We start from the raw sequence: 27635 nt of genomic DNA on the forward strand, positions 1-27635 counted from the left end.
GTAAAATATCAAAGATCAGCCAAAAGTCCAGTGTTGTACATCCCTAATAAAGAGCATTTTAAGAAGGGACATTAGTGTGTGTGTGTGTGTGTGTGAAGTTCAGGCTGGACTGGATGGAGATTCATCATGACTAGCTGCTCCCACGTGATTGGCTGGTTACACATTTACATTAACAATGAGTTGACGGTGAAGTGGACGTTGGGTATTTGGTCAGTTAAATAAATAAAAATCAGTTTGAAGGACCAGTTTGGGACAAAAAGATATGTTAGACTGTCAACTGGCGGTCCATTATCCAGATGATGTACGCGAACAGTTTGTTTTAGACGAAGACACGTTGGGTTTTGATGCTTTCCATGGAGAATGTTTCCCACCAGGCAACAGAATATATCAAAATCAGAACAAAATATATCCTGATAAATCCTGCTGTTTGTCCCGGGAACAATAAGTCTTTCACCAAAATAAAACTAAAGGGTACCAAATTACATCAATCAAAGTTCAAGTTGTCCTTTTTTTTTACTACAGTAATGTAGTTAGAAAAACTAAACAAGTCTGAAATGTGACAACAGAGTCATTTATTCTAAGTTTTTTGCTCACTAGTAATGAAGGAAAAACAGTACAAATGGCTAAATAAAAAAAATCCTTAGTATTTGCAACTCCAAATACAACCTGATAAAAATCAAAATAAATAAAACTTAAGTGAAAAAACTTCACTCTAATTGTGTCACTGTCGACAATGATGAATAAATATGCCACAAATGAAATACTAGAGCAAGTTTTTAAATGAAAAACACTTGAGTTAAACATAAAATTGATGAATGTTGTAACAAAAAGAAACAATAATTTTTTTCTGATTTACAAAGTAGTGCAAATATGAACATTCATTCATTCATTCATTTTCTGAACCGCTTATTCCAATTCAGGGTCGCAGGGAAGCTGGAGCCTATCCCAGCCGGCTTTGGGCGACAGGCAGGGTACACCCTGGACAGCTCGCCCGTCCATCGCAGGGCCACACACAGAGACGAACAACCACTCACGCTCACACTCACTCCTAGAGGCAATTTAGAGTGACTAATTAACCTATCATGCATGTGTTTGGATGGTGGGAGGAAGCCGGAGTACCTGGAGAGAACCCACGCATACACGGGGAGAACATGCAAACTCCACACAGAAAGGCCACTGACCAAACCAGCGACCTTCTTGCTGTGAGGCCACAGTGCTAACCACTGCGCCACCGTGCAGCCCAAATATGAACATGTTAAAAAAAATATTTATACACAGCGCTTTCATTGACTCCTCTCTGCATTCTTCATACACTTTAGGCGAGGTCGTCTTGGAAAAATGCTTTTCTGAGGGTATCTGATACCTAGCGTCCATTTTAAGCACCATTCTTTTGAAGCGTACTTCTCCACAGTTTGGAGTCGCAACACGGAGCAGCCTCGGTTAACTCTTCCAGCGTTTACCTTGGTGGTCATATGGTAAGGCATGAGGGATGAATCCACAAGCTTGGTTTGAGTTGTTGATGGTTTTATTTTCTGGTTCTTGTCATTTTCAGTTTTGTGTTCTCGCTTGAGGTGGTGGAATAAATTGGTTGTGTTTCTCTACTTTGTTTGCACTATTTCAACTTTGAAAATGACAAATTTCTGATCCCTGTCCGACTTTCTGAACCCAAACCAGTTTCAGATGGCGCCTCATCGAAGAATAAGCTCTGTGCTAGCTTCCGCCATGTTTGTCAGCACGCCACACGTGTCGGGTTGTGAGCGTCGCGTCTGCACATACATCATCAGTGGGGCTTTTGAGGGTTTCGCACACATATACACATGATTAATGGGAATTTATTGTTTTCATTGTAGAATGACAAAGTCTTACCACGGGGGACATTTGTAACGATACATTACAAATGATATTTTATCGCACATTCCTAATGTACATTATGTTTCCATGTTTCGCGTAGTTCCGGTTCACGCTGTTTACAGAACTTCTAACTAAACTGTGAAGCAACCTTCATCAGTTATCGGGAACATTGTGAAGCAGCTTGTGGCTTCTGTCGGACGAAGCTTTAAGAAACTGCAAATCGCTCAGACCTTATCTTGATTTTGGTGGCGTTTCGTGCTGTTTTAAAGTCATCGTAACTGTTTTTATGCTGTTAAATTTAAAAAAAAAAAAACATTCACAGTTTGGCGATTTGTTTTCCTTCATGTCTCAGTGCAGAAGAAGTTTAAATAGTCTGTCTACATTTCCATGCGTCTGGTGAAAACTCCCCCCCAAACTGCACACAGCATCGGTGCTGGAAGCGTAAACACTGTTCTCTCTGTCCTGGAAGACAAGCAGCCTTCGCCATCTGACCCACAAGCAGCTGCATCGCCCGTCCGACTCTGCATCCGCCTGCTCGCTGAGGGCTGCAGATGATGACGGACGGCGGTGAATCAGAAAGTAAGTGGCTGAGAGGGGTGGATAAAAAGGGAGACACAGAGAAGTGGAGTAGAAAACAAGCGGAGTGTGTTTGTGGCGTGTTGTTACGTTAGCGTCGCGGCTCGCCATGCTGGTCCCGTTCCATTAGCTCGTTGACTGACTGCCCGGAACCTGCCTCACTCTACTGACTGCAGATCACAGCATGACAGCTATTATCTCATCTCATTATCTTCCTCACTGCTGATGATGAATTTCATCATGGCTTCCTAAACCGATGTCGGCTTTTAACCCGGTTGTGCAGAGCAGCGTCTGTTTCGCTGGAGTTGTGTAATTATTTAATAAGAAAACTTGAGATCAGTTTAGCATTCTTGTTTTTACCAAACCAGACACATGGCTTATAATTGACTCATTCTGCAGCTCAGTGACAGCAAGGAAGAAATAATGGTGTGGATTGAATTGGAAAAACAGCTGAAATCATTGATTTTAGCTGTTTTTCCCACACTGACACCTCCCGGGGAACGCGACTGGTGTGCTGGGATCGGCTGGGTGCTGAGGTGTGGCCTGGCTGCCACTTGGTGGTGGTCTGGGGGTCCTGAGGGGGATTTTGGCTTTGGCCCCCCTCCGCCACCTCCTGGTTGGCTTAGGAGTGGGATGGTTGTGGTCTGTGCTTGGTTGTCGGTTGTCCGGGTCTCGAGGTTCTCCTGGCCTGCCTCTTGCCTTTGTGTGGGCGGAGTCACATTGTGTGGGCGGAGCCACATTGTCGCGATCACTCTTCTCTGAACACGTTCCACACTGAATGTTCTGCATGTGACACAGTCACTGGGTCGTCTGCCGGTTTATTTACTAACAGCAACTAGTTTTCTCTCTATATTTCTGATTTAACGTGTTAGTTTCCGGTGCTCCCGACAGTTGATGGCTTTGTCCTATGTATGTGTGTATATATAGGCAGGTGCATATTGGTGTATATGCACATGTAAATGCATATGTATGTATGTTTTTCTCTCTCTTTGTCTCTCTAAGAGGTATTTTCTCAGTTTTTCTTTTTTTCGGTTCTTTTTCTCGCTTTTCTATCTTCTCCGGGCTGGTCCAGCAGTACAAACTCTGTAATACGAACAATTATGCAAAATAAATAGAAAAATAAAATAAAAATTAAGAATATCAAGGGGATCATTATATCTTTAAAGCTCCCCTCGCCAAAGTAAATTTCTCAGCAGAGCACAGCATCCAGAACATCATTCTGCTTGATAAATGCTGGACAAGACAAAAAAAAAAATCATGTCCATAACAACCACAATGTTTCAAAATGCTGCCTTCAAACCTGATCAGACAGGCTGGTCCGTCTCCCTCAAGCGTCCAGGTAGCACGCCCGACTTTAATGTTCCTGTCATGGTTTACAGATGTGTTTCTGTCATTTAATTATTATGAAAGATGATGGTTTTGAAACATTCATGAGTCGTAGCTGAATCGGCACAAGTTGCATCGCGATGCATCAGTTAAATCCTGAAAGGAACATGACCTAATGAAGTTTCAGCTAATCGTACGTCATTTCATTAGTTTCACCTTCAATAACATTAAATGATTTGTTTGAAGTGTTCAAAATACAAAAAAACAAAACAATTTCACAAACAATGTTGCAGTTATTGATAATATTCCAATAATCTACACAAAGTTACAGAACCTGCAGTTTATTTGTGATTGCATGGGGGCTGAAAAGTTCTCTTTCACGCGATGGAAGCGTTTTCTTTTCTCAGAACACTTTAAAGGCCAGATATTTCCACTTCGGGCTGTGTCACTGACTTCAGCTGAAGAACTTTAGTGCCGATAACAGAGTCGTCTTTGAACACGGAGTTTGTTCCTCAGCGATTTGAAACCAGTGATCCAGAGCGTGACGGATCTCACTGATGCCTCCTGGCTGGAACCAGCTGCAGATCTGCTGCCGGCAAACTTTCCTTCACTTTACTTCAGTGTCCAACTGTTGTAACTGGTTTGGGTGTGTCTTAGTCGCACAACGAAGCAACGCAGGTGTGTGTGAGGGTGTGTGTGTGTGTGAGGGTATTTAGATGGCTGAAGCTGCTAATAAAGAGAAGTGTTTGCACACAGACTTTATTGTATTATCAGTGTAAACAAAAGCAGACTGAAATGAGGCATAGTTTGACTCTGGGGGTGTGTGAAGAGGACACACACAAGCTCTTCAGTGTGTGTGTGTGTGTGTGTGTGTGTTGGGGGGTATTGAAGGTCAGTAGAGCAGAATAGGAGGATGGTACAGTCTGTGGAAGAGCAACAAAGACACTGCTGTTACAGCCTGCCTCTGCTTATACACCCAGTCTCACACACACACACATACGAGTGTGTATGTATGTCTGCAGAGATCATGTTAAATTTTATCTTTTTTTTTCTTAACAAACATATTTTAGGTGTATCAATCAATGTCTTTATAATAATTCCTCATGGCCGGATATCGTTTGATTCCTCTTTATTTCTGAAAAAAACATTTTTTTTTATTGATATTTGACTGATTTTTCCTTATTTTCTTATTTATTTACTATATATTTATGAATTGTGACTTGTCCTGATTGTGAAATAGCCATGTCCCTGCAAAGCTGATGCAGGTTTGTGAGATTTGTTTCTTGTCTAACCCCCAAAGAACATACTTGTCGATTGAACTACTGAATCTCAGTTATCTCGGCATCTTGTGATCTGTAAGAAACACTTGTTTTGTAATCCCCTATTTATAACTTTTACTCCCACTCTGCTTTAGAAAATGTATTAGAAATTGAAGTCATAAAATCTTTTCTTTAAATGCTACTAAACCCCACTGACATCCGGGCCATTAAAACCTTTTGATTCTGGGAATTTTGTCTTATTTTTTTCTTTCTAGAAATTAAGTTTCCAAGTAAGCCTATTTCAAAAAGATGATTTGTGTCATATGTAGCATCCATTTTTTAAAAAAAAAACAGCTGAAGATTTTTCACTTATTTTATTTTTGTTTCTTTAATTGGAGCAACGCAGGTTGACTTCTTCCAAGACCCTTTTTTAACCTTAAGAAGCTTGTTTTGTTTGTTGTAATGACTATTTCTTCTGTTTTAAAGTTTGTTTTTTTAGTTTGAAATAAATTCTAATAAAAATCAACAAAAAAACTGATACACATGCTGGATTATTGAAACGATAACTAATTTCCAGATGTGTTTTTAAGAATAGGACAATAAAGTTGATGCCATAAAATAGACATAAAACAATAAACTACAAATAAACATCCAACTGAAGTGAAATTTCAGAATGTGAGTTAGATGTAAGATGTGGTTCCTCTAAATTGGCAAGATTAAGCCAAAAAGTGATGCACATCTACAAGCATGTCCGTGGCAAGTTTCTTCTGCTTTCAACTGCTCACGAAAATTTAGCCTCTCGCTACATCATGAATCAAGTTTTCATACTATGACACCTTGTGCAAACGCAGTCATGGTGGATTTTACTTTGCAGGTAAAAAATGAATCACAAATCCAGAGGTTTAAATAAGCAACAAGTTAGCAAGCTCACAGCCGTTAGCTAAACTAGCTCTCAAGCACACCTCTGCCAAATCTTGCATTGTTAAGATACAGGATTTTTTTTTTCATGGAAGTTTTCTTATATCTGTGCAAGGGATCAAGATCAAAATTCTGGGCCATGAGAGTCTGCAGGCCCGATCTATACGACTTGGTCTCGTTTCGAAGCAGAACATTTTTAGCCTTCTTTCTTAACCACGGGGTTTTAGCCATGTTTGAGCGTAGAGGGCTGCCAAAACCTTTTGGTTTTGCACTTGTGGGCTATGATAACAGCAGGATTGCATGATTTATCAGTTAACTACATGAGACATTACTGTCATCCATTATAACAAGCTTTGTTATAATGCTGCCTCCCGCCACATGGGGGCGGTAATGTGTCAGTTAGTTGTTCAACTAATTCCAATAGGCAGGAGAAAACACTCAACTAGCCGATAGCTTGTAGCAAAAGTTATAAAATATGTAAATTGGGAAAATAAAGACAAAATTATACCAAATTCGTCCATAAATGCTAAAATATTGCACAAAACCATCTAGTTTTTAAGGTACAGATTTTTAAGTGGTGGTAACAAGGCAGAGCTAAGCTCACACTAACTAACTTTAAGCTAAGCTAAAATTAGCTCATGCTAGCCATCACCGAAAGCTCCAAAACTTTCAATACTGAAGCAGCATCTAGCAACCAAACACACCAATTAAATGTTTTTATTTAGATATTTAAATAAAGTATACCATTGTTTACTTTGATTTAACCTTTTATTATATTTGATATATTTTATTACTGCATCATGTTATTGATCAAGTCCCTCCCTTTGTTTAAGTTGTAAGATCTAATATTTAGTATATTTTTTGTTTACAAGCCTGAGTTGAGCTTACATATTTTTTGCTTTTAGGAGCCTGATTTTATTCCATGAATTATTATCTTGTAGGGCTTCTGCAGTCTGTGCAGCTTCACCAACATGTGATAAATAAACATTAATGACTTTAATGTTTCATGAAAAATTCTTTTCATATTTTTTATTTGTCATTTTGAAAAAGATTTAAGCTGTTAAAGTGGAAGTGGATTTGTTATAGTTATTAATTAAAAATCATACCAAGAGTGAGTTCAGTAAAACTAAAACTGTGTTAATGTCTGAATTGGCCCCAGACCAGTTTGTAGTGGAAAAGTTGGGTCGTACCACCCAGCGCTCGCTTCATTGTACAGCTCAAGGTTCATCCATCTAGTCTCCACCTCCCTGCTGTCTGACAGGTTTTTAACCTCCTCATCCTCATCCAAGCATGTGCTATCTGCTGCTCACCAGCAGACAGTATCAGCATCTTCCAGACACCAGCCCTCGTCCATCCTTTCTCCTCCTGACCCACCTCCTGCTGTTCACCTCCTCCTTTCCGCCCCTCCTCCCACTCCATCTGCATTTCCTCTGCATTTTAAAAGGATGAGACGTTACTGATGGAGGCATAGCTGCCTTTAAAAGCAGAGATAGTTTGAGAAGAAGGGGACATATTAAAAAGTGATGATTGTTATAACTTGTGAAGAAATGATGGAACTATTAAAGAGATCAGGGGATTAAAAGATGAGGAGCATCTTCCTCTTCTCTGCAGCAAACTGAAAAGAGGACAGACTTCCATTGTGGACCAGTTGATTACCAGCATCGTCATGCTCTCATACTGTCGAGGCTTTTAGCCATCGCTTTGTTCATGTCACCTCATCCTTTCTTCTTTACCTCCTAACCTCTGTGATTGTAATCTTTACTATTTGGATTGCTCTGTTTTTCTTGACAAGATTGATGTAAAAGATCACCTGATGAAAAGAAAAGACAGAAATGGGACGTATGAGCTGGTGCACACATGCATAATGAGTCATTACGTCTGATTGAGTCTGTGTGGGTGATGTCCAGATGGCCTGCTGTGGGCTCTATGCAGGTGTCAACAAGCAGACATATTGAAGGACACGGTGCATGTCAGAAACATTAGAGGACACATGCACATTGCAGAGGACACTCCTGTGTTCTTTCTGTCCCTCTTTTTAACTTTTTTCCACCACCGGGTTGGACCTCTTTTTTTTACTTCCAAAACTGCTTTAATTCTGGTGTGATAGATTCAAAACGGCATTGGAAACATTCCTCAGAGATTTTGCTCCACATTTACATGAAGCCTCACACAGTTTCTGCACATCACCATGAGAATCTCCCGTTCCACCTCATCATCATGAGAATCTCCCGTTCCACCTCATCATGATGAGAATCTCCCGTTCCACCACATCATGATGAGAATCTCCCGTTCCACCTCATCACCATGAGAATCTCCCGTTCCACCTCATCATGATGAGAATCTCCCGTTCCACCTCATCATGATGAGAATCTCCCGTTCCACCTCATCACCATGAGAATCTCCCGTTCCACCTCATCATCATGAGAATCTCCCGTTCCACCTCATCATGATGAGAATCTCCCGTTCCACCTAATCACCATGAGAATCTCCCGTTCCACCTCATCATGATGAGAATCTCCCGTTCCACCTCATCATGATGAGAATCTCCCGTTCCACCTCATCATGATGAGAATCTCCCGTTCCACCTCATCATGATGAGAATCTCCCGTTCCACCTCATCACGATGAGAATCTCCCGTTCCACCTCATCACGATGAGAATCTCCCGTTCCACCTCATCACGATGAGAATCTCCCGTTCCACCTCATCACGATGAGAATCTCCCGTTCCACCTCATCATGATGAGAATCTCCCGTTCCACCTCATCATGATGAGAATCTCCCGTTCCACCTCATCACCATGAGAATCTCCCGTTCCACCTCATCATGATGAGAATCTCCCGTTCCACCTCATCATGATGAGAATCTCCCGTTCCACCTCATCATGATGAGAATCTCCCGTTCCACCTCATCACCATGAGAATCTCCCGTTCCACCTCATCACCATGAGAATCTCCCGTTCCACCTCATCATGATGAGAATCTCCCGTTCCACCTCATCATGATGACAATCTCCCGTTCCACCTCATCACCATGAGAATCTCCCGTTCCACCTCATCATGATGACAATCTCCCGTTCCACCTCATCACGATGAGAATCTCCCGTTCCACCTCATCATGATGAGAATCTCCCGTTCCACCTCATCACGATGAGAATCTCCCATTCCACCTCATCATGATGAGAATCTCCTGTTCCACCTCATCATGATGAGAATCTCCCGTTCCACCTCATCATGATGAGAATATCCCGTTCCACCACATCACCATGAGAATCTCCCGTTCCACCTCATCATGATGAGAATCTCCCGTTCCACCTCATCATGATGAGAATATCCCGTTCCACCACATCACCATGAGAATCTCCTGTTCCACCTCATCATGATGAGAATCTCCCGTTCCACCTCATCATGATGAGAATATCCCGTTCCACCTCATCACCATGAGAATCTCCCGTTCCACCTCATCACGATGAGAATATCCCGTTCCACCACATCACCATGAGAATCTCCTGTTCCACCTCATCATGATGAGAATCTCCCGTTCCACCTCATCACGATGAGAATCTCCTGTTCCACCTCATCACGATGAGAATCTCCCGTTCCACCTCATCACGATGAGAATCTCCCGTTCCACCTCATCACGATGAGAATCTCCCGTTCCACCTCATCACGATGAGAATCTCCCGTTCCACCTCATCATGATGAGAATCTCCTGTTCCACCTCATCACGATGAGAATCTCCCGTTCCACCACATCACCATGAGAATCTCCCGTTCCACCACATCACCATGAGAATCTCCTGTTCCACCTCATCACCATGAGAATCTCCCGTTCCACCTCATCAAGATGAGAATCTCCCGTTCCACCTCATCACGATGAGAATATCTCGTTCCACCACATCACCATGAGAATCTCCTGTTCCACCTCATCACGATGAGAATCTCCTGTTCCAACTCATCACGATGAGAATCTCCCGTTCCACCTCATCACAATGAGAATCTCCCGTTCCACCTCATCACGATGAGAATCTCCCGTTCCACCTCATCATGATGAGAATCTCCCGTTCCACCTCATCATGATGAGAATCTCCCGTTCCACCTCATCACCATGAGAATCTCCCGTTCCACCTCATCATGATGAGAATCTTCCGTTCCACCTCATCACGATGAGAATCTCCCGTTCCACCTCATCACCATGAGAATCTCCCGTTCCACCTCATCATGATGAGAATCTCCCGTTCCACCTCATCATGATGAGAATCTCCCGTTCCACCTCATCACCATGAGAATCTCCCGTTCCACCTCATCATGATGAGAATCTCCCGTTCCACCTCATCATGATGAGAATCTCCCGTTCCACCTCATCATGATGAGAATCTCCCGTTCCACCTCATCACCATGAGAATCTCCCGTTCCACCTCATCATGATGAGAATCTCCCGTTCCACCTCATCACGATGAGAATCTCCCGTTCCACCTCATCATGATGAGAATCTTCCGTTCCACCTCATTGTGATGAGAATCTCCCGTTCCACCTCATCATGATGAGAATCTCCCGTTCCACCTCATCAGCACCAGATTCTGATCCTATCATGTGAATGTGGAGCTGAACTGGAGACTCATCAGACCAGCAATGTTTTTCCATCTTCCATTGTCCAGTTCTGGTGAGTCTCTGTGATTTAGTTGGAACCAGTGCTTATTTGACTTCCTGTTGTCTTTATATCATCTCCAACCAGTCTGTCCATTCTCCTCTGACATCAACCAGACATTCTGGTCCAGACAAACTGGATATTTTCTCTTCTTCAGATCGTCTCTGGAAACACTAGAGATGGTTGTGTATGAAAATCCCAGTAAATACTCAGAGCAACTACACCACGTTATGCCAAGTTACTCAAATCTCCTTTCTTTCTCATTCTGGTGCTCAGTTTGAACTTCATCAAGTCGTCTTCACCTTGTCTACATGATTATGTTGGTCAAATCGCTGCTATTTGATTGGCTGATTAGATATTTGTGTGCTTATAAAGTGAGCATTAAGTGTATATTTGGTTTGTTATAATAAAATTTAAAACATAAACTTCTTACTGTGGAAGAATTTAGCATTAGCAAGAAAAACATGCCATGACGATGCCAGGAAAAAACACAAAGGGCCATACGGTGCATGGCAGGGTGTGGCAGGCTGCCCTTGAGAGCTGGCAAAAGCTCGTACGACGTCCTAGCAAGATAATCCATTGTAATCTGACATGGGGGAGTCGCTAGCTCGCCAAGGTACCGCCCATTCTTCCTTCTGTCCTTCCTTCTTTCTGTCTTCCTTGTTCGCTTTCCATCCCCTGGGATCATGGGATGGGTGGGAGTGGGGGTGGGGGTGAAGGAATTAGCATCTGTTACCACTCTCGTTCAGGTTAGATCCTTTGAGGAGGGAGGGGGGAGAAGAGCCTCTAGCTGCTGCTGCATAGCGAAGCCTCAAATGAAAAACGACAAGGGACAACCCATTAGAGCTCCCTCTCTTTCCCTCTATCCATCCCTCTGCACTCATCCTCTTCTTTGTATGTTTGTCTACCCTCTCTCCCTCTGATCTACACACTCCTCTGCTACATGTTCCCCTTCCCTTCTATTTTTTGTTGGTTTTATGTCCTCCTTTCTTCCTCCTCTCAGTGTCTTCATTTTCTCGTCTTTTTCAATTTCTTCGATTTTAGTCCTCTTCTCCCCCTGCAGCCCACTCTGCTCTTCTGTTTTTTCTGACTCTTCTCTCTCCTGCCACTATGCTCCCTCTTCTTTCTTCCTCCACACTCCATGTCTGCTAATGACACTAGAATAAATCCAGAGCTCCCATTAGCTGGCAGATAATTGTGGAAATGAAGGGGGGAAAAAAGCACGTTTGGTTTGTTGTGTGTTTATTTATGGATCTCCAGCTGGCTCAGTCCTGAATTAATCCAGATGCCAGTCCTCCCCTTTGCACTAAGGTGCACTTTTTCCTCTTTCAGTGGGGGGGCTATTTGTAGCCAATTGGTTTGTGCTAATGGAAGGAACTGGGATTTGGTTTTAAGATTATGAACATAACGTCTTTCCCCACTGGCTCGACTCTTGTATTAACATTATTATTTCTCATTGGGAAAGCAGAACACTTGGAAGGGATATGATTGAAAGTTGTGGTGATAATCGTCTTATTAGTACTGGTGCTGCATCAGCACTGCATCTTACACCAGGAAGGAACCGCATTTAGCACGCTTACCTCCGTTAGCTGGTTAGCTCCTGTTATCTCTGGGTTAGCTCGGTTAGCTCTTAGCTACAGAAAGCTCGGAGTTCGTTCGATGTCAATCATCCACCATGACGCTCACAGCCCCCCTCTCAGCTCCACCTCTTTGCCCATATTTGTATTTTCCGGGCAAGACGACGCGCATGTCCCTGCCAAGATGGCGATGGTAGGAACCGCCCACCGAGTTTCAATTCAGTGATGTGACCAATGGGTCACATCACGGAGGCTCCGCCCATCTTTTTATATACAGTCTACACTGCAAAAATTCAGCCTTAAAAAACAAGAAAATAACATACAAAAATTAGGTCAATTTTGCTTAAAATGAGATAAATTATCTGCCAACAGAACAAGAAAATTTGGCTTGTCAAGACTTCCAAAAACAAGTAAAAATACTCTTAAAACGAGGAATTCTCTGGCATAAAAACTAAGAATTATCGTATCTTGAAAAAAATAAGCATATGTGTACTCAATTTAACATGTTTAATCTTACTTAGATTTCAGTTTTTGCCGTCTATGGTTAAAACCCACTCACTAGTATGTGACATGCTGCGTATCGCTAAGCTCAGCTGCAACATCAGGCAGCACCCTGGAAGAAAAAATGGAATAGTGCAGTTTTTTAGCATCTGGATGCTTAGATGCCAGTGACTCAGGTGGTAGATCCGCTTGTCTTGTGACCTGATGGTCAGCGTTTTTGGGCCCTGGTCCCTACGCTTTGAGAGCCGGCACCAAGCCTGAATAAATGCAAAGGGTTACGTCTGGAGGGGCATCCGGCGTAAAACGTGCCAATTCACCTAAGCGGTGATTCGTGACCTCTTCAAAGGGACAAGCCAAAAAGGAAACTCAGCATATGGATGCGTCTGTGGAACGACAATCCCAGAAATGTACATAATAGATGCCACCATTAAACTCAACCGTTACGTAAAGTGTCTTTTAAGGGTCAAAAACAAGAAAACCTGGATTGCCTTTTTGGTCTAAACAACAACTGGTTATTTTCTCTTCTTCAGACCATTATCTGTAAACCTTGGAGATGGTTTTGTATGAAAATCCCAGTAGATCAGCTGTTTATGGAACACTATAAATTCTGATTCAGATCTCCATCTATACATGTCTATATATCTATCATGTCAAAAACTCCCTGCGTAGGTGGAAATGAACTCTGACTCTTCGTCCTCTCAGCCTCCCTTGTTTGTTCTTCTTCATGTCAACACTTTCTTCACCTTTTTCCTTCTTTCTGTGAGTTTTCTCTCATTCAGTCTCCATGGTTACCTCATCCACCTTAACAACCTGAACCAAACTGCGGCGTACCTTCTCTAACCTAACTAAACTAACTAACCAAACTAACTAAAAACTAAATGAAAAAGAGAAAAAACTAAATAAAAAAAGAGAAAAAATGTCTGAGTTCCTTACAGTTCCATTAGAGTTCTTGGAGCTGATTCATGTCTTGTTTAATCTTTATAATCGTAAATGTCAAGATGTCGCCCTTTCTTGGTTCCTCTGCATCATAAGGGGTGTGTGTGTGTGTGTGTGTGTCTTTGTGTGTGTGTGTTCATACAGTGCGCGTAAATTGGCAGATTTATCCGATTCTGCAGTCTGCATCACATGACCTTGGTCTTTGCTCTGTGTGTGTGTTGGTGTGTGTATATGTGAGACGATCACATGGTTTCATGGTGGAGGACACAGTAATAACCCTTTGGGAACGACTTGACCTGACCTTCATCAGGCAGCAGCAGCTCTACTTCGTACTGAACTTGTGTCCTGGATGAACTTTGGGTCTGAATGGTGGATTATGTGTTTCAGATTGTGGAATGTGTTTATCGGCAGTTCGGCTGAGAAGATTTTGGTTTTATCTAGAAAATAATGTGGTTGTGATGGTTTTTACTGACTGGGGTTGAAGGAATCTCTGAGAGATTTAAAGACGAAAAGAGTGAATCAAAGATTAAAAGACAATCTGGTGCTGAATTCTGGTCTCATTGCACCATTGGTACGTTTCCACCAGGCGCTCTGGTTGGGACGGGTGGTTTGGTTCGGTTTTGTTCAGCAGCGGTGGGTCCTGTTTTTCTGGGACCCTTTCCGTTGCGTTACCAATATGGCTGGGTGATATGACCACATATCAAGATCCTGATTTATTGAACAGATTTACTCGAGTACTATTGGTTGACAATAATTTAAGTATGATTTATTTTTAGCACTTGTAGCAAACTGTCATTTTTTTGTTGCAAATATTTTCATCATAGAAAAGCAGATATTGGTTTAAAAAAAAGGTGAAAGTTAACTCAGTTTAAATATATATAGCAATTTAATTATTTTTCCATTTATTTTAGAGAAATTACATTTCCGAACAGTTTAGGTGATTGACGTGAAAAAGTTGGTTCACATCAGTTTTGATTAATTTCAGGCTTTTCATTTGAAAACTTACAGAAACGTCAGCAGTGTTGGAGTAAATAAATGTTTTGTTTTGGTTTTTTTTAAAATAGTAAATAAAGGTTTGAATCAAACCTGATTTACAGGATGCAAAAGCTGCAAAGACGCCACCCTTCGTCCTCAATCCCAGCTGCAGCTAACAACATGTCCAGAAACGCAACAGTCACCAAAATATCTAAAAAAAAATCCACAACAAGCAGAAATATACCTGATATGTGTGTGTGTATGTGTGTGTGAGTGTGTGTGTTTCCTGGTCAGCTGATGCAGCGTTTTTTTCTCCTCCTCCTCCCAGTGGATTGTCACTTTAACATGATTGACTGTCAAAGTCCTGGTCCACCTGTCCTGCATGTCTCTGCAGAGAATGATGTGTGTGTTTGTGTGTGTGAGTTTCCCTGATGTGAGATGACACTTGCCCTCTTAAACAACCTCGGGCCTCCGGTGCCCCCTGGGACACGGCTCAACACTAAACACTGTCATGCATCACAGTCGCTGCGCTGCTGCCCAGAGACTCGGAGGGGAGGGGGGGGGGTAGTCAGTGGAGGATAGGGGAAGAAAGATGGAGGGCAAAAACATGCCGTTTGTGAGCAGAAGTGACTGAATTATTCTTTAATAAACATGTATGGAAAATGGAGGGATGGATTATTCCAAACGGAGAAATTATTTTTGCGCACGAGAAGAAAAAAAACAAAAAACAAGCTTGTTTATTGCTGAGTCGTAAAGCAAGGCTTCATCGCTGATGTGCATGTAAAACCGGAAATCACTTGATGCACGCATCAGGATCCATTTTCATTCCATCAGTTTGCAGCACGGTCGCTGCTCCTGGCAGGGTGGCGCTACGGCGAAGCTGCATGTGCTGCGAGGAGCATCACTTCCTGATCTGCAGCTTCCTTCTGAGAAAGGAAACGATGAGCAGATGGGTGGTCACAGAAATGTGAAAAGCAAAGGTCCACTTCCTGTTTTCAGGTGTAAATAAGATGTGATGGAGGCAGAAATCCCCTTTGGATGGAGGGAAGTGGAGGCGGTGACGGTGGTCTTTCTGCTGAGGGGGATTTGTGTCAAGGCGGCAGGAATTAGGTTGCCCCCCTCTCTCTCTCTCTCTCTCTCTCGCTCTCTCTCCACGCATGAATACACCTTAAATACTCATAAATACTCTCTGCCACGCTTTTCTAGCTGCAGGTCTCAGGGTTTTCCTCCCCTTTCCCCCCCCGCTCCTCCCCCCTCCTGACTCAGATGTGAAAACATAAAAGGAGATGCAGGATGTATTCACATCCCAATCCCAACATTAGAAACTGGGATGTGGACATTTCCTGAACAGAATGGTCTCCCACGTGCCTGTCTCTTTGCCTCAGCCTCTTACCCCTCCCCCTCCCATCTCAGTCCTCCCTCATCCTCGCCCCTCTCCACCTTCATCCCCCTCCAGCCATCACCCCCTCCTTATTCTCGCCTGCTCCTCTTCCCACTCTCCTCCTGACCTCTTTTCTTCTGCTCCTCGACCTCTCTCCATCCCTTCCACCCTTCTTCCTCTTCACGTTCACACATCTCTGCGTCGCTTTCTTCTGCCGTTTCTCCTCCCATGAGGATGGAGCTGAGATGGAGGTGTGTGATTGTTGCCAAATCAGGATGAAACTTCCAGAACAGCGAGGTGGAAAAAAGGAGGAGGATGTTGTGAATCTCTTTTATATCAGGAATTCTTCTACTGATTTGTCTCGGTTTAATCTGATTTATTAGTAGCAGTAGTATTTCATGTATTCAGCAGAAACAAATGATTTAATAAGAAATAAAACACTGGTGTGATGCAGGTTTCTAGCTTGTATCTAATTTGCAACCCCTGCTTATCAAAAGCAAAGCTAAAAGCACTAAAATGAATAAAATAAGATGATGTTTACAGGATTTCAGTTTCAGCCATTGTTTTTCATTTGTGTTGGTCTTAAACTCTGTCAGTGTTGTAATTAATGGTTATTTATTCCAGTTTGACTCCTGTTTATGGAGAATGATCAGTCTAAATGTCAATCTGTGTTTCATTGTTCTTCCGTTTGGGTAATTTTACCCGAGCGATAAAACAATGTTAGATAGGATAATTCCATGGATGAACTCTTGTGCTGCTTTACGATGTAGATAATCTTTTTATTTTTTTTATTTTTTTTACAGCTGTTTAAAAAAACAAACTTGACTTTTTTTTTTTTTTCTTTTTTCTTTTTTTTTGTCTTGTCCAGCATTTAGGCAGCAGAATGATGGTCTGGATGTTCTGCTGAGCAAATTTTCTCTGCCAAGGGAAGCTTTATAGATATAATGATCCCCTTGACTTTCTGAATTTTTATTTTATTTCTATATTTATTTTTCATTATTGTTTGAATTGTAGAGTTTGTACTGCTGGACCAGAGAGTACAGACGAAAGACAGGAAGAGGAAGGAGAAAAAACACCTCATTAGAAAAGTGAAAGAGATAAAGGGAGAGAAAAAAAAACTAAAAAATAATCCAAAAACAAAAAGAAAAAAAACAACCTACAGATGTATACATATACACACACACAGGCACACACATACCTATACACACACATACACACGTATACATACACATACATATACACATATACACACACACATATATATATATACACATATATATACATATGTACACATATACACATACACATATATACATATACACACACACCTCTATGCACACACACACTCACACACATACTCACATATGTAAAACTTGACATTTCTACACAGCTTCTTTACAAACTGCTCATACCTGAACTGAGAATGCACATTAACATACAAAAAGAAGTAAATTTATCTTCCTGATCAATTGTTGGTCTTTACTCCAGGAGACACTATGATTTTAATTAATTTGAAGCCCCTGGGACACACCAGGCAGTGTTTCAACAGCATTTTTGCTTATTTTTGAGAAGTTTGGACAGATATAAATACAGTAGTATCATCGGCATACAATCAGATCCTTTGCAACTGTCCGCTAGACACAGTAATAACATGAATACAATGTATGAACTATTAAGGGTTCAAAATGGACACTTGTGTAATTCTTGTTCATTAAGTCTGGACATCCAACAGTAGGGCTGTAACAATATGCTTTTGTTCTGATTTGATTCGATTCCAACTTTTCTGGGTGCCGATTGGATTTAAATTGCAATTCTTCTAATTCTTCGATATTGCTGATTTTAGTAGACTAAAACCAAAACAAAATTCATTCATTCATTTTCTGAACCGATTATTCCAATTCAGGGTTGCGGGGAAGCTGGAGCCTATCCCAGCTGGCTTTGGGCAACAGGCAGGGTACACCCTGGACAGCTCGCCAGTCCATCGCAGGGCAATGGACTGGCCAAAACAAAATGTACAAACAAAAACAATAAAAATCACAAAAAATTTACACTGAATTATTGGATTTTTTTTTAAACCAAAGAAATTATTGAAAAATTGTGAAGCAAAAAATCCTTATATTGGATTTTTTTGGATTTGATTTCCCACGCCTATTCAACCGGGTAAAATTACATCTAACACACTTTTTATAGTGTATGAAATAACTTGAGCTTATTTATGCCTCGTTTATGTCACTCTCAGCCCCATTTGTAGAACTATTCATTGTGATTTACTTATTTAAATGCTTATTTGTTTACCGCACATCACCTTATTTCACTCCACTATATTTTTTACTTTATTCTATCTTTATTGTTTTTAGTTTTGTGTTTTTCTGTATTGTTTTAATACTGCCGAATCCCCAAATTTGATTTTGGAACAATAAATTATTTATTTATCTCTATTTCATTGCCTGCCTACAAACAATCCTCTTCCTTTTTGTTTGGATGAATGAGACCCTGAGAATTATATCCATGAAAAAGAGAAAAAGGTTATTGTGTTCATCTTGTGGAGGCGAAGCGATATCTGCTTCACTGCACAGACGTGTGTAATGCTCAGTACACTAAAAGATGTTTCTTCTGTTTCTAAAAGACTAGAGAGATGATTATTCCTGCTTATTCATGTTTATCTTCTTGTTTATCTTCCAACAATTTGGGACGATGTTTTTATGAGAAATAATCACATCTCTGATGGAACAGCAGAGGTTTATAACAGAAATAATGAAGCATCAATTCAGCCTTCGGCCTTTCCTCCAACCTAACGGAGCTGAAACAGGATCAAAACTTTCTGCTCATGGGAGTGCTGTGATGTTTAATGATGGTGATAATAACAGGGATGATGCTGGGATGGGTTATACTGGTCCAGATGAGGTGGAAGGACAGAGACTTGGTTCATTATGATGGCGATGAGGAAGCTGGTGTGGGGGAGGGGTCTGTCATAATGCAGGGTTTTGACTGTGATATTGTCTGGTCAGGCGTCTGACATGATGGGGTTAATTGAATAAACAGACACTGCTCTCTCTGACACACTCTGCTCTGCTCTAAACAATACCCTCCTCAGTGTCTCTGTAATCAGACCGACTGCAGCTCAGACGTTCAGATTCATTTAAACAACTAAAACACAGTTTTGTTTTGTTTTTTTTTTGTTTTTTTATAAATGTTCTCTAAAAGTTCTGCTAATAATTAACATATTTGCTTTCTTCCACTGTGAATACTGGATGGTACACTGTGGCTGCTGTGAGATAAGTTCTGACAAGCTGCTCCTGATGAAATGAGTTTATTACAAGTCTTGTTATCAGCACAACATTTAACAACATCACTTATTAGATATAAGAAGTAATAACATTTGTAAAGTCAGGAGAGAAGTCAGTCCATCTGGCGAGTATCAGATTGGACTCTTTTCCTTTAGAAATTTGATCATTCTTGGTGTCGTAGATTCAACAAGTTGTTGGAAACATTCTTCAGAGGTTTTGCTCCATGTTGACATGAAGCATCACATAGTTTCTGCACATCATGTTGGGAATCTCCCAGCACCCAGTCTGTGGTCTTCTGCTGCTGGAGACCATCTGCTTCCTGGCTGTATGTGTTGTGTGTTCAGAGATGATGTTCTGCAGATCTTGGTTGGAACCAGTGCTGACTGGGCTTCCTGTTGTCTTTCTATCATCTCCAACCAGTCTGTCCAGTCTCTGACATCAACCAGACATTCTGGTCCAGACACTCTTCTTCAGACCTTCTCTGGAAGCCACAGGCAAGCCTGGATTACCCAATGGGCATTATGGGCACGGGCTCAGGGCACACACCCATGTGGGGAAAACACCAGCAGTTTGGAAATTAAACTAAATGTATATAAAAGCCAGATAGTTACATTACAGTGTCTAGTGTATTGCTACTGGTACCACTGGCTGAGAGGTGTTAGAAATGTCGTTTCACAATTTATCATTCACAATTTTTACAATGTTATGGTGTGGAATGGGGCCCCTGGAACACTCTGGGCCCAGGGGCCTGTGCACTTTTAATGCGGGCCTTGCCACAGGAGTGAAACTCCAGTCCTTGAAGGCCAGTATATCTTACAGGTTTTTTTTTTCTGTTGTCTCCATGCTCCAACACACCTGACTTCCATGAATGAATGTTGACAAGAAACTGTTGGAGCCGTGTGATTTGAATCGGGTGTGTTGGTGCAGGGAAACAACAAAAACTTGCTGGATGGAGTGGAGTTAGACACTGTAAACACTGGAGAAGGTTGTGTGTGAAAATACTCAGACCAACTTCTTCCTCATTCTGATGCTCCGTTGGAACTTCAGCAAGTCGTCTTCATCACGTCTGCATGACTGTGTTTTCAGTTGCTGCCATGTGATTGGCTGGTTAGATATTTGTGTTAAAAGCAGGTGGAGCTGATGAAGAAGATGGCGTGTTTGCAAACACACTCCTCCACTTCAGGAACCAGGATGAAGAAAAACATCACTTCCATGAGGTTTTCTTTTCTTTATTAAATTTGGCCGCCTCCTCTCTGTTTCAGACGACTCCTCGTCAGAAAGCGGCAGTGGAAACGGCCTCCCCGCCCTGACCCCTCCCTCCTCCGCTGTGACGGACACTGCCATCGTCAGGGAAACAGAGGTTGTGAATGGCAATGGTGGCTCTGCCCCGCTCGACTTCAGCAGACCCACTTCTTCTTCTTCATCATCTGAGGACCAGCAGCCGGTGAACCTGAGCGACCCCCCATCTCAGCGCCTGTCCACCTCGCACCTGCCCATCACCGTCTCCGCGGCAGCTGCAGCGCTGCTCGGCGCTCTGCATCCCAGCGCGCCCGAGGAGCTCCGCCGGAAGTACCCACTGGCCGCCAAACCACCTCTGGCTCCACACCCAGCCCTGCCGCTGCCGCAGACGCACACTCCTCACACACACAATCCACTTACTGCAAACACACACTCCCAGTCACACAGCACAGAGCTGCGATTGGACCGAGACGGCAGGGACTACGGCAACAAGGTGAGACGACACCCAGATTCCAGACCACCATCATCTATTAATTTCCTAAAGCTCATCCTGCACGTTAAATATACAAAGAAAAGGAGAGGAAAAAAAGTTACAAAATAAATAAACAATAAAATAAATAATAATAACTAGAAAAGGATTCGGAGAGCGCAGACCTCCACCAAGCATATTGTAATTAACACCCAACATAAATTCAATGTAATCCAGAATCCAGGATCTCTTCCAGATCTCCACCAAAATGTGATCATTTGTTCCTTGTAAGACCCCCAACATATCCTGAAAATTTAATCAAAATCCATCCATAACTTTTTGAGTAATGTTGCTAAAAGACAAACAAACAAACTCCGGCGAAAACATAGCCTCCTTGGTGGAGATAATTAAAAGACCAAGTAAATAAAGCAGAAATATGTAAACTAAAATATTGGACCCTCGTGTCCACCCAGCGGCATGGAAACAAACAGCACCTCTACTGAAAGCACACATCCCACAGATTCCAGTCGTACCAGTTTAATGTCGCTATGACCAAGATTCACTCAACTAGAGTCAAAAGAAGGCTGAATTTATGCAACACGTTTGAAAAACATCATTACATATTCTGTCTTACCTTTGCTGTTTTGCCTCCAAAACTTTAATCCATCGACATAAAACTGCATTCAGTAAAGCGATTACGTTTCCCACGGTGCTTCGGGAGTAGTTAGGCGGACAAAGTCACCATTTTCTACCCGGTAACAGCAGTTTGATTGGACGACAACAGGGGTCAGTCATTCAGCGTCACAAACATTTCCTGCTTTGACGATTGGTCACATTTATGTAAACATGATGACATCAGCGTGATTCTACCGTATCACACAATTCGAAAGAGGGGTCGGTCATACCGATCGGCCAATCATAGCCAAAGTTAGGAGCATTACGCACACGCCCACTGCATACGATGACGTGTTAGTCAGTGGCGTGGCGTCTGCTTTGTACTTTTTATTTAAAAACCAGAATCCAGGATCTCTTCCGGATCTCCATCAAAATTTAATTTGTTCCTCGTGACGCCCCCAACATATCCCGAAGACTTCATCAAAATCTATCCATAACTTTTTGAGTAATGTTGCTAACAGACAAAACAAACTGATGAAAACATAACCTCCTTGGCGGAGATAATGATAATAAAAAATATGTGACTTGATTTATATCATCCAATCAACCATCAACAAAAATATTATTCTTCTCCAGAAAATTATAAAAGAGTTTGTCTTTCAATAAACCGATCCAATCGGGTTTTTACTTTTTATTTTCTTTGTATGTATAATGTTCCATGTTTATATTGTGTTTTCTGTTTTTCTTTCTTTGTCAATGTTGTCTATATGAGAAAACCTAAAGCTCATTCTTCACATAAAGGCGTAGTTCATCCTAAAAAGTTTTATTTTTCCAGCTGTAAACAGCAGAGCATTATGTAATCATGATAAAAATCACCTTTAATGTTCACAAAAAAGACTCAAACTCCCCCCTAAAAGATAAAACCAGGTTTGTTTTCCATGTAGATGTGAACTTGGTGCTCTCAGCCTGCTCCCTCTGGATGCCTTGCAGGCATAGAAACCTCCATGGGATGAGATTTTACAAGAATTGTGTCTTATGCCAGGCAGCCAGACTGTTGTTTCAGGGTTTTCCATTTGCTGCAGAGGATTTATCTCCAAATTTTCAAGTCCTTTCCCCTCGTTTCGCTTTCTAATTCAATGTAAAACTGTGTATTTCACTGCTGTTTGCCATCAAGGATGGTGGCTATGTTTGTCTTTAATGGTAAAAAGATTTCTGTCCCCTCCTCCATCCATACATCTCCGCCATCGTTACTTGAAACAATATGGTCTTATGACCCTTATGTCTCATCCAACGTTGCATAAATGTAAAAATCGTGTTTCCGTTACACGTTTACAATAAACGTTATCTCCATATTTTATATCAACACGTCTAAAAAGTAATGTCATGACAGCTTTTTAGTGAGAGGTTTTTGTTAATGTATGTGTTTTTATTGCCCTTTTTTGTTGGATATTTTGGTTTTAAGCAGTTCTAGAGTTACTGGAAATGCTGCTGCAGGCTGGATTTGAACTTTCCTACATGTCATTGGACTCCAGGTGGAAACCAGTACAGACATGAAACAGAAAAGTTACTTAACAATCTCTGATGGGACATTGTAAACCATAAGTATGAATTGCATATAGATGCATAAATATATAATATAAATCACTCCTGATGTCAGAATTTCTAGCAGCCGCATGAATTTGAGGGAAAATAACTCGGGTTGTAAATGCTGCTGAATGCGTTTAATCAGACTTGTCGCTTTAAATTCATTTTATCAACATTTTTAAGAAAGATGTGAAACAGCTACGTCTTCTTTTCCAGCTCGGAGGAAAGTTACAAACCAGCCTCATTCTTCTCGCCATCCAACCAACTGTTTATTCTCTCCGTCGTTGAAATTTTAAAGAATATTGTTTAAAAACGAAAAGAGCTAATCGTACTGTTTTTTTCCTCTCTGTGCCGACGCCTCCAGAAGCATCACTTCCTTTTCTATTTTCCCTGTTCTGTAAACTTACATCCAGAAGTCCTTAAACAGAAACACATGAATCAGTAGAAGCTGGTAGTTTTTATATTTAACCCATTCAGACCCAAAGTCGTGTCTGTTAAAGCGTCTGTTGGAGAACTGACCTCTAAAACCGAAACGATTTCTTCTTTTTTTCTCTGAAAAGCGTGACGGAAATGTCCTTTTCCACTGAAACCTTCAGCTTTGTGGCATATTATTGACTTTACCTTCATGTTTACACTTGATTTGATGCTCACGGCTGGTGAGCACCAAATCAATCAAATCAAGGGCGAGTCACGAGTTGGAGGGAAAATGTAAAAAGGAAAATCTTTAATCTCTTTATTTGTGTTTAGTCTCCACAGTACAGCTCAGGCGGCAGCTACGATGGCATGAAGATGGACCTGAGTGCAGAGGACCTGACCATGGGGCGTCACGGCAACCAGGTCGCTCCCGACGACGACGATGACGATCACGACGACCACGACGACAACGACAAGATCAACGACACAGAGGGTGTTGATCCGGAAAGATTAAAGGCCTTCAATGTAAGTCAGGCGATAATGCGTTTACTCTGAATGATGTCCCCTCAGGAGCCCGTAAATGTGTCTTCTGGTATTGATGAGGGAAAAATGCTGAAGACATTGCTGCGACATTGATCGCAGACATGAAGATGTTCAGCGGTCAGCTGACTCTACAGCTCCGCGGCAGCCTCTTCGTGTCGCTGCTGTCTGCAGTCACTGCAGGCCAAATCTGCAGCAAATAAGCTCTGATAAATACTCTTCCTTCTTCGCTGCTCAGCACCAAATGTCAGACAAACAAAAACACACAGTTCATTGATTTGATTTCAGGCAGGATCAGGATGATGTTTGGCCTCGTTAGAGACGAGCGGCTCATGGGACTGTACCTACCTCAACTCTGAGTCCAGCCATCAGCAGACATACGCCGATGACTCTGCAGATGATGGCTGCTTCTGTGAGGAAGGCTGAGTGGTCGACTGAGGGGACGGTGGAAAAGAAGGGAGATAACCATGGGTTTAAGGAGGAACATAAGAACATGGCTGTGGTGGAGGATGACAGATACCTGGGTGTTTACCTGGACAGCAGCACCGTTAACAGATGCAACATTGAGATCAGGACTGCCCTCCTCTTCCTCAGCCATGCTCCTATAGAACAGCAGTCCTGGTTTTTTGTTACAACCTGTTTCACTGTCACAATATACAGTTTCAGCATATAAACCATATTAGATGTTAGATAGAATACAGTGCACTGAAACGTCCCTTTATTCTGAACACATGATGTAAAATTCACCTCTTTCCCATTAGAGCCTCTGTACAGGAGGCAGCATGAGACACATGCAGCATAGAAGATGTTTGCAGATGCTAGGAAGCAGCAATGCTAACATGTAGCATGTAGCATAGCAACGTGCATCAGCATCCAAACTAAACACACGGTTCAAATCCCGATCAGAAAACATGAGGACATCACTGTTCACTTCTGAGCTTCCGATCATTCCTCCACACTGACGAGGTGTCGTGTGAAAGTCTCATCCCACTGGGACAGAAGAAAATGATGCTGGAAGATGCTGGAATAATGTGGGAATGATGCTGAAATAAGGCTGGGAAGGATGCTGGAATAATGTGGGAATGATGCTGAAATAAGGCTGGGAAGGATGCTGGAATAATGTGGGAATGATGCTGAAATAAGGCTGGGAAGGATGCTGGAATAATGTGGGAATGATGCTGAAATAAGGCTGGGAAGGATGCTGGAATAATGTGGGAATGATGCTGAAATAAGGCTGGGAAGGACGCTGGAATAATGTGGGAATGATGCTGAAATAAGGCTGGGAAGGACGCTGGAATAATGTGGGAATGATGCTGAAATAAGGCTGGGAAGGATGCTGGAATAATGTGGGAATGATGCTGAAATAAGGCTGGGAAGGACGCTGGAATAATGTGGGAATGATGCTGAAATAAGGCTGGGAAGGACGCTGGAATAATGTGGGAATGATGCTGAAATAAGGCTGGGAAGGATGCTGGAATAATGTGGGAATGATGCTGAAATAAGGCTGGGAAGGATGCTGGAATAATGTGGGAATGATGCTGAAATAAGGCTGGGAAGGATGCTGGAATAATGTGGGAATGATGCTGAAATAAGGCTGGGAATATATTTGAAATGAAAGTAGTCATATAAAATCCATAAACCCCATCGAGGAAAACCGAAAGGTTTCCGGATGGAAGTTCTGTCCTCCAGCTACAGAAACGACTCGTGTGACGTTTTCTGAAACGATTTTCTTTCATCAATTTTATTGATTGATATCAGATGATTTAAAAATGTCTCCCTTCAAAATAAAATGGCAGATCTCTCCTTGATCCCGAATCCTTTTCTCCTCTCCTTTCTGTCTGTTTCACTCGTTTACGCAGCATTTTGTTTCAGAGGAACAAAACGCATCTCCTCCTCTTAACTTTCAGCCAGTCGTCTTCTGGCGTGTTTTTATAAATCAGCGTTTACGGAACTTTTAGGAGCGAAATAAACATGTTTTCTTTCTTTCTGTCCGTCCGTCCTTCTTTCTTTCTGTCCATCATTCTGAGGAGAAACGCAGGCGATTTCCACGTGACTAATGAAACGGGACGTGTTGCTTCTGTATCTGGTTAAATCAGGGCGTTTCTGGGCAAATGGCAGGTGGGATTTATCAACACTTCCTTTGATAAATCAGGACATTTTTTACAGTCATGCGCTCTAATTTTCAGTCAGAATGTAAAACATTTTCTACACGGTTTTACAAACGAGGTCCTGGTCTGAGGGACCGGAGATCACAGCATCCAGCCTCCATTCTGACTAGAGACAGAAATATGAGGAACATTTAAAAAAAAACACTGTTTTATAATGTTTGTGACATTTGGAGCCAAGCTGGAGATCCTCTGATCATCTTTGCTCTTTAAAAGCACCGACGTTCCATGGTTCATGCTGCAGGCGTGAAAGTACAAATCGGCACATATAAACGGAGGAAATGAAGGTAATGAAACGGATCAGACTACGTCTTGGATTCATGTTGCGTGCAGTCAAATAAACAAAGCAAATGTAAATAACAACTTCGTCTCTGTTAGAATATAAAGAGTTTTTCCAACTAGTGGATTTAATAAGTTGCCGGTTGCTGTCAGGGAGTCTGAACCGAGCTGAGAGAAACCTGGACTGCAGGACCAGAAACAGACCAGAAATCTGTTCCAGAGGCCAATAAAAGCCAAAGAAACAACATTAATGTTTTCTACGTTTCCTCTCCTGTTATCAGATGTTTGTGCGACTGTTTGTGGATGAGAACTTGGATCGGATGGTACCGATTTCCAAACAGCCTAAGGAGAAGATCCAGGCCATCATCGAGTCCTGCAGCAGACAGTTCCCAGAATTCCAGGAGCGTGCTCGCAAGCGCATCCGCACCTACCTCAAATCCTGCCGACGCATGAAGAAGAACGGCATGGAGGTAATCCAGCTTTACTTGAAGATATTTTTAGTATTTAATACAGATTTTTGAGTTTGTTTTATTGCATGAAATAATGTAGGAAATGTCATTTCATTGTGATCCATCAGTTCAATCGATCTTTATTTATAGATTTACAGAAACGGTCCAGTTTACTGCTGTTTAATTATGATCCTAATAAAACAAGTATCACTGGTCCACTTTAATCCAGTTTATAACATCTTAAACCAGTTTGGAAAAAAGATGACTCAGCAAAGGAAACCCAACAGGTTCCACCAGAACCAGAAGAACCAGAACCAAGAAGAAAAACCTCCATTAGAACCAGAACCAGGAAGGAAAACCTCCATCAGGACCAGAACCAGGAAGGAAAACCTCCATCAGAACCAGAACCAGAACCATGAAGGTAAACCTCCATCAGAACCAGAACCAGGAGGGGAAACCTCCATCAGGACCAGAACCAGGAGGGAAAACCTCCATCAGGACCGGAACCAGAACCATGAAGGTAAACCTCCATCAGAACCAGAACCAGGAGGGGAAACCTCCATCAGGACCAGAACCAGGAGGGAAAACCTCCATCAGGACCAGAACCAGGAAGGTAAAACTGCTATCAGGACCAGAACCAAAAATGAAAACC

At 42.0% G+C, this 27635-nt stretch overlaps 1 protein-coding gene across 1 annotated transcript in view; it reads left to right on the forward strand.

Annotated features, from left to right (window-relative positions):
- The window catches only part of LOC306754576 (nucleolar protein 4-like), a gene marked incomplete at both ends in the record, with an annotated part of 168178 nt that overhangs the window by 128287 nt on the left and 12256 nt on the right, over positions 1-27635 (forward strand). The window contains 3 exons of the mRNA XM_079238594.1: positions 20492-20961; positions 23884-24075; positions 26816-27004. Coding sequence (XP_079094720.1) covers positions 20492-20961; positions 23884-24075; positions 26816-27004 — 851 coding nt within the window. The remainder of the gene's footprint in view (positions 1-20491; positions 20962-23883; positions 24076-26815; positions 27005-27635) is intronic.

Source organism: Telmatherina bonti (assembly GCF_933228915.1).
Source record: "Telmatherina bonti genome assembly, chromosome: 4".
Lineage (NCBI taxonomy): Eukaryota > Metazoa > Chordata > Actinopteri > Atheriniformes > Telmatherinidae > Telmatherina > Telmatherina bonti.